Raw genomic sequence first — 11,435 nt, 5'->3', positions numbered from 1 at the left:
AAATATATATATATATATACACACACACACACACACACACACACACACACACACACACACACACAAAATTAAATAAATAAATAAACCAGGACAAATCTGGGACAAAATTTTCAAATGGAGGACACTTTTTTAAAAAAATGGAGGACACCCCAAAAAATTGCTGATTTTTAAAAAAAATGTTAATATAAATGCATGTTTCGGAGGCTATAGACAATTGCCCCCCTCGCCCACTGCTTGCCCCCTTGACTGCCGCTTGCCCCCCCTTGCCCACCTCCTCCTGATAGGCCAAAGGCCCCATGCCCTCACGCGAGAGGCCAAAGGCTTCGGCGGCAGGACCGGGCAGGGGCCGGTCCTAAGGCCTTGGCGGGCCACATCCGGCCCGCGGGCCGCAGGTTGGCTACCCCTGCTCTAAGCCACTCTTGGCCCTCTAAGCCTTCCCCCAGTGTTTTATTGGATGACAAATCCCCTGAAAAATAGCAAACACACCAAAAACATACAAACAATTATTGCTCCTGGAGGCTTCCAAATTAAGTTTCCTTAGACACCTCCCCACCCCCTAAACTACCAGCAAAATAGGCCTGGCAAACTTGGAAGTTGTAAGCAGAACTGGCTTTTGATTTTAACATCTGACCTAGAAGCAGAGAAGGTTCAGGACTGCAGGCACACGACCCAAGCACAGTCATCTTACTAAAATCTGGGTGAGAACAAGCTGAGCCAATATCCAAAAAGTTACAAAGAACATCAGCATCCAGAGATCTGCAGGGCACTCTCAGCTCTGTTAATGGGAGTGTTCAGGACTCAGTGATAAGGAAAAGACTAAGAGTAGTGTTCATGTGAGAATAGCCAGGACAAAACCATTTCTCTCTGGAAAAAAGGTTGCTTAATAGAACATCAGGTCATTCATTGTTCTTTATCCAAGATAATGGGGTTAAATTAAGATCTAATAAAAAATGGGTTGGAAATAGATGACAGCCCTAAAGGAGTCACAGACGTGTCCTTACCACTGTATATTTGCTAGCCTTAAATAAGTCATGTGTGTTGCCAGCATTGAGAATGGGGCATTTATTTTCTCTGACAGAAATATTTAGGTTGATAACGCTATCTTGGCTTTTTGTCTGAAGTTGGTAGAAGATAGTTTATGGTTGGCACATAATGTAAAAGATAGCTCTGGGTATATACACATGTGTGAGTGATGTGCTCCAGATATAAAAGTAGGTGGCACTGATGGAAGGAATTAAGATGACATAGTTTCAGTACACAACTGCAGTGGGTCACATGAAGATAATTTACTCTAGAGAGCATAGGCACGCGTCTTTCTTCAAGAGGATAATGTGTGTCATAGCAGGTAGAAGCATATATCTGTAGTGTATTAGGAATAGGTTAGAAGAAGGTTAGAAGATCCCAGGAAGACCCACTCAGTGTTCTGGTGGTAAGCTGCAAGTTAAAAGATCCCAAGTGAACCTAGTAAGTGATATAAGAAGAACCTGCCTTGATCAGACAAAGGGTCGATCTGTTTGGCTCCCTATTTCCAACAGCAGTCAGGCATATGCTTCCAGGAGTTGCCAGCTGCCTGTCTCAAGTCTTCCATTAGTTGTTATCCTATCTTCCAGGAGGCCTGCCAACAGTACTGGACTAGCAGGTGCTTGGTCCGAGTCATTACAGATTGAGTGTCCCTTATCTGAAATGCTTGGAACTAGACATGTTCAGGATTTCAGACTCCCCCCCCCCAGATTTTGGAATATTTACATACACACAAAGAGAGATCTTGGAGATGGAATTCATTTATGACTCATATACCTTATATGTGTAACTTGAATGTAATTACAGTATATAGATAATATTTTTAACAATGTTGTGCACGCAACAAGGTTTGTGTACACTGAACCATCAGCAAAGGTGTCACTGTCTCAGCCATCCATGTGGACTATTTTGGATTTTGGACTCCTTTGGATTTCAGAATGTTGGATAAGGGATAATCAACATATAATGATTATAATACGCCTTTTAATATCTTGGTTATAGTGTTGCCATATGGTGTATGTTTAAAGAAAGGTTGAGGGTATTGTCTACTTATTCCTACAAAGTAGGCAGAGGACCAAGGTTGGGAAAATCTGGTTTTGCTGTTCCACTTGGGAATAGCATTGTGTAATATTTATAACTGAATTTGCTTATTTTCTTCTCTCCCTAGTCTTTTTTTTTTAAATTATGCTTATTATGTAAGCCATTCTTTTAAACCAGTCTCCCCATATCTGGTCCCCATCTATGTGTAGGACTACAACCCCTGTAGTTGCACAGCTGGTGTAGCTGTGGGAGTTGTATTCTAATACATCTGGTGGATGCTGGGTTGTGGGGAGCTGGCTTTCATTCATACAGCATGAATGATGGGAAGAAATGGTATGCAACAGTGTACATTGTAGGAGGGAAGCATGTATTAATGAAGAAAGAAATCTAGTCTCTTATGAGAACAGTGTTTGTACACACTAACTTTTGCATGCAATAAAGACCTCTTTATCAGATTTGTATAAGCAAGGAAACGGGGTCTTGTTCTCCCTATCCCATTAGGGGAAACAGTATCCTCCTGTTCAGTCTTGCTGAATAACTGAGTTCAGATCTTACAATTTCCCCTTTGATCTACAAAACTTATTATGAGGTTGCATGCGAGATGCTGCCAAGCCAGCTTTCTCTCTAGGGTTTGGTATCTCCTGAAAATTGCATTCCCTCTTCCAATAGATTAAAATGGCAGATCTGTTTTTTGAGAACTAATGATTGGACCTTCACATTTAGGCCTGCTGGTGAGAGCCATTGTCTGTCTCCTTCCTCCTGATAAAAACATGTGTGAGTCCACTTCTTTTCAGTGGAACTTGTGCAGGAATACTACCTAGTGGCTTGTAGATCATCTTTATCTTACTTTGTGGCTTTTAGTGGTATCTGCCTCCTGGCTTCTCATCATCTCATGGTAGAGTCATCTCTGGAATGTTGCTTATAAAGGCCTCTTCATATTTAAAGGACTTATTCTGACCAACATACTCTTTCCCGGTTAATGGCAGAGGGAGTACTGAAGCTGTGACAAACAAATTGAAAGCTATAGTCTGCACATGAGCAGGAACTTTGTCCCAGATTTCTGAAACAGACTGGCTTTCTTGTCCACACCAGCTTGTGACATGTTTCAGAGCTGATCTATATGGATGTGCAGTCTAATAAAGGTGACACTGAAGGGAAAAGAAGGTGGGAGGGAAGAAGACTCCAAAAATGGTTCTCAAAGTAAGAGGTTTTTATAATGCGCACCTGGAAAAGGAGCTATTTGGGCAACCGAGAAGGCCAAATTGCAGTTGACCCTCTCAGCCAAGACCCACTATTCTTCTCTTGCTGCAGTCTGCTGCATTGTCTACTAGTGAGAGAAGATCCAAATGGTGCTTACTGTACTGTTTGCTCAGCAATGGGAATCTTAGAAATGCTTTAACATCTGCATTGGACTCTGTTTAACTCTCTATCTCTTTCTTTTACAGGCCCAAAATGTTCAGCTCAGCAAGGACATAACTCTTGCCAGCAACCGTAGCCTGGCAGAAGGCAATCTCTTATACCAGCCAAAGCTGGATGCTCTAAAATCTGCATTGACACAAAAGTACCAGGAGCTCCGGGTTCTCTTTGAAGCATATCAGATTAAAAAAACCAAGCTAGGTAATGTTTCTCTGATGGTGACAAATTGTTCTGTGTTTTCCCCCCTGTCTTTCTCTCTGAAATATATGGCAGAATGGATATTTAACATAGCCGTAATTAACACATGTTCTAGATTCTTAGATGGTGTGAATCAGAAATGAGGTCTTTGTGTGAGGTACATTTTAATCCTTGCTTCAAAATAAGTGCATAGAATTCTGTTATACTATGGATATTAACTTAGATGTGCAGTGTTTATTGGTACTTTCTTTAGTGCAATCTAAGCACTGATGTCAACATAACTACATATTGCACTAGTGTTGGTATCTTATATTCTTAAATTATCCCATAATTTTATTTTAAAAAAAATATTGGACACCTGAAGTGTTATTTAACATCTCTGCTTTGATTCATAGTTTTTGCTTCTTTGTTCCATTTACAGACAGACAATCTAGTAATGCTTCTTTGGAAACTCTTCTAGCACTTCTTCAAACAGAAGGGGCTAAGATTGAAGAAGATACTGAAGTAAGTAGATGAAGCTTTTCGAATGGAATTGGCTAACTGGTTTACCTTCTTACCTTTTGGGTTTTCATTACAGTCTGTCAGGACTTTGCACTTCTACTAAAACATTGACTTTTAAATGAATAAATAATGTTGAATTGACTCATAACCTTTTCAGGAAATTAATATTTTGGGTTCACAAAATCAAATTTGGCTTGCCTGCATGTACTTGTCATCACAAAAACAATTGCTGATCTGGATTTAATTGGTGCACGGCTTCTGCGTAAGCTGGAAGCTGCATATGGTGCGGGCACACTGTATTTCAGCAGTCACTGTTATGCATGTATAAATAAATAAATTGTTATAAGCATTTGTACAATGTCTGATGAAGATTCAGATTAGAGAGGTGAGGGAGCAATGGGGTTGGAGCTTTGTCCCATTCAACGTCAGGCTTTTCCCAAGGCTAGGTATATCTCAAAAGCATTCAGATACTAATATTAATGTCCATGGCGAAATAGAAGAAAACAGAAGAGAAGAGGGCAAAATTAGAGGAATGAGGTCTTTGTGTGAGGTACATTTTAATCCTTGCTTCAAAATAAGTGCATAGAATTCCGTTATACTATGAATATTAACTTAGATGTGCAGTTTTTGTTGTCTCCATACATTGGGAGCAGATTATGATTTAGATCACACAGTCTCTTACTGAGTCCGCTTTAAGATCTTGTACCCTCCACTTGCTCTAATGGATGTTCATCATTCCTATTCTTTTTGCTTTCTCCTGGGAGAATTGTTTCCTCTCACTTACCCTCAAAATATACCTCACAATTTATTACAAGTTCCCAGTCTTGAAGTGAAGAACTGCATAGAATATCCCCAACTTTTTGTCTGTCTTCTCTGTTGAAGCAGCTTACTTAAAGCATCTGTTTGCCATGATCACCTGTTAGAAGTCTTGACTTTCTGCTTACTGTGAATTTGGTAGCTGCCTGCAGAGTTCCCTGCTAGTACTTCCCTAATTAGCACAGTGTATTGGCTATGAATTACTTGGCTAGCAATTTGGAAAATTATGTCATGGGACATTTCTGTCACTAGTAGACAATAAAACACCAGCCTAACCCTGCTATCTAGATGAATAGAAAAGTAATTGTAGGCTTTTCGGTGTATATTCCCTTAAAAAAAGCTGGTGACATATCCTGTCTATGTTTCAGAGGAGGTAAGCATAGGAAAAGAAAAGCCCACAGGTTAGAAGATCAACATTTTTTAAAAAATATATTACCTATCTGGTTCAGTCCCTGATAACATCTGTTAAATTATCTTGGATGGAGATGAGATCCATACCTGCTAGAAATCTTGGAACACAGGTACCAATTATAGTGGGCCCTACTGAGCTGTATCCTGGCTTCCTAACTATAGCATCCGACTTGGCAACACACATCATTAACTGTGCTGCTGCAAAGTACACAGATGCTTCTTTCTCTCTGTCTGTCTCACTCCAAAACAGAGCAGTATGAAACAAAGGGATAAATAGAACCTCATGTTAGAATGAGTTTCATACTTTCAGGAAATGTCCCTTCCTAATGGTTCGTGCATTCTTTGCAACAGATCATGGCTGAGAAATTTCTGGATGGGGAAGTTCCATTGGACACCTTCATTGACGAATATCAAAACCAAAGAAAGCTGGCTCACTTACGACGTGTAAAAATTGAAAAACTCCAAGAGATGGTGCTGAAGGGACCCAAACCACCTCTGGTGCTGCCTCAGTCAAGAGCTGCAGAGATACCTCCAGTACTTCAGACTTCAGAAGCAAATACCCCTCCTTCTGTCGTGCCTCGTCGCAATCCACCCCCACCACCTCCAGCATCAGCAGTCCCAGCAGGTCGCCTTCCGACTCCATTTACAGCTGCAATGAACGCGGGACCAGCCATTCCCATTTCAGGTGCTCTGTACCTTCCTCACCCTCCGCTTCCTCCGCGAACAGGAATTCCACCTCCAAATCAAATGCTGCAGCCAGGATACCCAACTCCATTTGCACAACAGTACCCACCAGCACTGCCCCAAAGACCACCACCTCGTCTCCCACCAAACCCTGGCTTTATCCTGCAGTGAAGATGCCACCGTGGCCTGACTCGTGTATATCGGTGCTGACCTTTTTATTCCTTCACTCCCAGAAACAACCTAGGTAGTGGCAAATCTCCAGTGCTATGTGCATAAGAGTACAATAAATTTAGGCTGAGAACTGGGTTGTCAATGTTTTTTGCAAAAGTCACCATGTTTTTCCCTTTTTCTTTAAAAAAAATGGCATCTACATAACACTTTTGCTTGAATCAGTAATGGGACAATTGAATCATGAAGTGATGAAATACTTCCATCATAAGAGGGGACTTGCTTTACTCTTAGGAGATTTCAGGCAATGTGGAATGCTTGCCATTCCCCAGGGATCTGTTTTCCTTTTTCTACTTGATTTGGGCATGGGAGAAAGCAAACAAATTCTGCAGAAGAATCCCTATTCTGTTTGAATGGTAACTATTCATATGCATTCTGACTACAAAAACGCAGTGAAACAGGCCAGTCAACAATAGTGCTGACGAGATGTTTAATTTTTGTAGTTTAGAATTTATACTGCCTGGTGGGATTCAATTTTTTTCTATGCTAATGTAAATCCCGTTCATTTCACTAGGTAAGTGGCTCCTTGAACTGTCTTTTAGTATGTACATGTCCTCCAGAAAGCCTCAGGATTTAAAAATCTCTTTTTTTGTATTCTCCAGATTCTCCCACCATGACACAAATTTAGTGTTTTCTGGTTTAGCCTATGGCTTTTCCCCCCTTCTAATTTGGCTAGTTAGTTTCTTTAGTATATATTCCTTTTATTTTCATTTTAATCAAAAGCCACCTCCCTCAGTTGAGAAACTCAAATCTGCTTTGTGGGAATGCACTCACTGATCCCCTCTTTTTCAAAAACTTTCCCCCCTGAAGCTGAACACCTGCTTCCTTTACAGGTCTTGCAGCATTGACTGCTCTTCTGTATATGAGGAATGGGGAATGCAAAGCCCTTAGATAGGGCTGGAATGCAAGTCCCATCATTGCTAACCATTGATTAGGACTAATAGGAATTGTACCTATTAAAAAAGCAAATGAGAGGACATAAATCAACCAATGAAGTGAGAAGAAAATAGGGATAAATATATTATCATAACTACCCGGTGTATTAATTACTGTCTGTAGGTTTGAGAAGGCACCAATAGTGCCAATTGTGCTTACGCCAGTGATCACAACATTTCAGAAGGACAGCTCATTTTGTCCCAAATTGTGAATTGCTTAAAATGGAATGCCAGGGTAAAATGCACCATTTTCTGTCTTTAATAGTCTCTAGCAGGATTGCCTTGTAAGCTATTGAATAATGTAGGTCTTGAATTTCGGCCTCTCATGTAAAGGTTTCCTTTGGCACTGTTGCATTTAAGTGGATTAAGATACGGTGTTTGGACAGTGTTGGATTTAAATGGATTAGGATGCTGCGTTCAGGAACTGTTACGTTCAGAGTACTGTGTTTTGGATGTTAGCCATATGTGCCCTTCTGAAAGCCAGGCATTCTGAAAGATGGTCAGATCACTGATTTTTTGTTTTGTTTGAATTTTTAAAACTTTCTCATTTGAATGACAAGAGCATAGAATTCTTATCTTGCATTCTGAGATTGTGAATACAGTTTTCAAATCTGTCACTGTCCCCCCCCCCCCCCCCCTTGCTTCATTTTTTTAGCTGGTTAGGATACTGAGCCTTTGGGAATTCTAGGCATGATCTCTACTGAAATAGATGACCTAAACATAAGTGTGGTATTCATGTAAAGAAAAAATGTGTGTTGTAGCCATAGGTTGGTCTGCACCCAGTTTAAGTAGTAGTGGTGCTTCCACATCTGAGGTTGTGTCTTGAGTACTAAATGAGAGAGTTGATTGGTTTCCTGATTTATGGCGGGCAAGTAGCCTTCAGGATTATTTGCAACGTTGGTTTGTTACGGTGCATCTCTTAAAACATAATGGGCAAAGAAATTATCGTATACATCTTGAATGTGAAGATAATGGATCATGGTGAAATGTAAGCAACAGCAGGCAACCACCTTAAATCCGTGTAGCTGCCCTGTGTTTATGAAGAAGAGGGAAAATAGGTGAGGTTTTAACAACAAGTGTATTTCTCACACTTGCAAATATACAAATGTGATGCTGTTGGAACAATGCATCAATTATCAGCCTGCATGGGTTTTTTTTTAGCAAAGTGTCAAGCTCTTAATGCATTATGTCATTTAACTTACCTTTAAACAACAGTTGGTAGTTGCTAATCTATTCATGTGTTCTACAGTTTCCTTTTATGCTCTGCTTTTTACTTCACTACTTCCCTCCTACTTGTAACTAAAGCTTTTTTGTGTGATGACAGAAGGTAAGCTTTTGCCAATTTGTGACTCAGTTCAGCCTCAAAGAACTTACATTGTGTCACATTTATATTTAATCTCTGCCTTTTGATAAACTGAAAAACTGACTTAAGAGCAAGATGCAAACCACTTCATCTGGATGCCTCTTTCTTCAAGCCATAATCTTCTACTGAATGACGGAAAGTGAAAACTTGGACAAAACTCTTTGACAAATCAGGCTCAATGTGCATCTATGCACATCCGTGAACTGCCACTTTCCTCTTGGAGGCCGGTCACATTTTCCTTGGCGCATGAGATCCTCCCATTCATAATACAGGACTGTGAGGTGAGCTTTGCCAAGGAACGTCAGGTGGTGGGCTCCTGCTATATGAACTAATTCGCACTGCGTACAGATGGACAGTTGTGAAAACCTACCTAGATTCAGGGAAAAACTACTTTTTCAAAAAGAAAAACATCTCCAGTCAAGTCAAAAATGTGTTGGTGCTTAGTGCATAGCAGATGATTATTTTTTCTTTTAAAAATGACTAGTGTGTGCCAGTATTTGCTCAGTAGTGTATATCCATTTCATTCTGGTGTGAAGTAAGCTTGGCCTCTGGATTTTCTGTGCTTCTGATCGTATGCCAGTTGTGAACATCCTTAGGTCATGGCTTGTGAAGCAGCTTTTGAGAATGCCGTTCCTCCAGGAGGCTGTAATATCTTGCTCCTAATTGTTCTTGAAAAGATGCTACTCCTATGACTCCTCAAAGACACTGAGATGACCTCTGTGAATCACTCCTGTCTAAAGAGATGTGTGGCTGAGTGACTAAGATACAGAATTTCCCCACAGCCAGAGCTATAAAATGAAGCTTCAGGAATGTTTTTTTCTTCTTCAGTCACTTGTGTATATAGGTGGCGCAGATGAGTGCTGGAAGCTCAGTCACAGGGGAGCCCTGAAGCCAAACGGGTTACTCATTCAGCATGAGAAGGCATCATCCTATCTCTTAAAAAACCAGAACGCAGGATGAGTTCAAAGCTCATCTTTCCATCCCTTAAGTGGCAGGCAGCCTTTCTTGGTGCTTTCGCTTTCCTGCTGCCCCCAAAATTAGAAACAACACGGATCCCAATTTTGGTTTTCTGCCTCTTCAGAAAGACTCTTTTCATTGAGAAAAAGACATTTCCTCTTTTTGTAAGGTTTGTTGTTGTCCCCCCAAAACACTTGCCCTGTTGAACTAGTTCAACACTGCTGAACATTTTTCACAAGAAGAACATCAGCGAGCATTGGGGCATCTCTCATCCTCACAAAATTTCCGTAAGTTAGACAGGTTTAAAGCTACTCAAGATAGCATTAGCCTTACCCTGGAATTTCATGTCGGTTACCAGCGTAAAAGCACTAAGAGGCACACAAGAGACGTCACAAGCCTATTTCTGAATTTCACAATACCATTTATTACTTTCCGGGGTACTGAGGTCACCTGTTCTCCTGAAGAAATTGTTCAACAATGTTAATGCTGTTTTAAATTGGGAAATTTTTGAACTGCTCAGGGATACATCGTGCAGAAGACAATTGCATTACAACCAGCTGAACCGATGCCATTTTTCTACCTAGAAGCAATGCGCCATGGCAGACAAGGAGCTGATGTGTGCCTTAGGATCACAGTTTTGTGACTGGGGGGGGGGGGAAGGATCCCTGTCTGACCAGCCTATCGGTTATTCAATTCTGTTTCTGGGGACTCCTCAGGCTGGAAGATTTGGAGCAGAATATGAGGCAATCTTTGTTGCTTGCAGCGAGAAGTGTATATCTCTGGCGGACAACTTTTTCCTTGATAATTGGGATCTAGAGGTTGCCAATTGCTACCACTGCTGGGAACTGGATTCAAACTGCTGGGAAAGGATAGTTAATGTTCTCCTGGAAAGGCTTAAATCTTTGTAACTGTTTAAATTGTCTGGGGGAAGCATCTTCACTCTTTACGCTTGTTGGAAGCCTAAACCTGTATACAACATACACGTATGTATGAGCACTGTGGCAAGATAGATGCCTTCCACAGTTGTTGGAGGAGGGTTGAATCTAAGTCAGCCCCTGTGAGCAACTTGCCTGTTGTTGAGTGACCAGAGTAAATGCTTGTGGTGTTTCTTTCCAGCAGAAGAAATATGCAGGAGGAGTTGCTGCGGACCGATGAATGTGAGTTGCTTACCTGTTACCATTGTTCTCCTGTCCCAATCCTGTCTGATTTCCTTCTGTTGAAGAGGAACAGCACAAGAGTTTCCATCGGGGCAGTGACCAGGGTGAGCAATCCAGAAGGGTGAGGGGCTTGTTGGAGGGCTGCTGGGTCTGTAGGTCACCCCCTGAGTAAGAGAGGTAGGGACTTGATGGCAGTGGGTTAGAAGCAGAGAATAATCTTTTCTTAAGACACTCATTCACTATGATTTTACTACCTGGAATGATTTTGTTGTTGTTGTAAACTAACAGTAGACATTAAATTGTTATAAGTGGTGTTATAGCATAGAGCGAAGCTATTTTAGTGTCCAGTATGGGGTGTTACTGTTTCTTCAACTGCAGGAAGGAGCTTGGTTTTTTAATTTCCCCCCGTACATATATAGAAATCTTTTTATTCTGTCACTTGTTGTTTCTCCCCACCCCCTTTTTATTTTATTTTTTTATTTTTGACTGTTAGTAGAAAGTGACTTCTAAGTCTCCAGTATAAAACCCAGGAATTGCCACTCAAGACACATCTGTTGAAGGACCAGAGCAATGTTTGGGAGCTGTTTTGGTACTAAGAGAGCCTCTTCCTTCTGCCATTACTCAAGGTTTGCCATGGGAAATGCAGTTGGGAATCTTGTGTCCTCTCAGTTCTTACTTGTCAAAGTGGCACAAGAGTTCTGCAGAGAT

The 11,435-nt window shown here is 41.0% G+C and overlaps 1 protein-coding gene across 1 annotated transcript in view; it reads left to right on the top strand.

The window, feature by feature from the left end:
• The window catches only part of VPS37B (VPS37B subunit of ESCRT-I), a 14,413-nt gene extending 8,025 nt beyond the window's left edge, over nt 1–6,388 (top strand). Inside the window, exons 2-4 of the mRNA XM_042441894.1 lie at nt 3,507–3,678; nt 4,097–4,179; nt 5,755–6,388. Coding sequence (XP_042297828.1) covers nt 3,507–3,678; nt 4,097–4,179; nt 5,755–6,258 — 759 coding nt within the window. The 3' untranslated portion in view covers nt 6,259–6,388. The remainder of the gene's footprint in view (nt 1–3,506; nt 3,679–4,096; nt 4,180–5,754) is intronic.
• Nucleotides 6,389–11,435: the final 5,047 nt, after the last annotated feature.

Source organism: Sceloporus undulatus, chromosome 10, assembly GCF_019175285.1.
Source record: "Sceloporus undulatus isolate JIND9_A2432 ecotype Alabama chromosome 10, SceUnd_v1.1, whole genome shotgun sequence".
Lineage (NCBI taxonomy): Eukaryota > Metazoa > Chordata > Lepidosauria > Squamata > Phrynosomatidae > Sceloporus > Sceloporus undulatus.
Note: the sequence above shows the minus strand (reverse complement) of the source record. Positions and strands in the feature narration are given on the sequence as shown.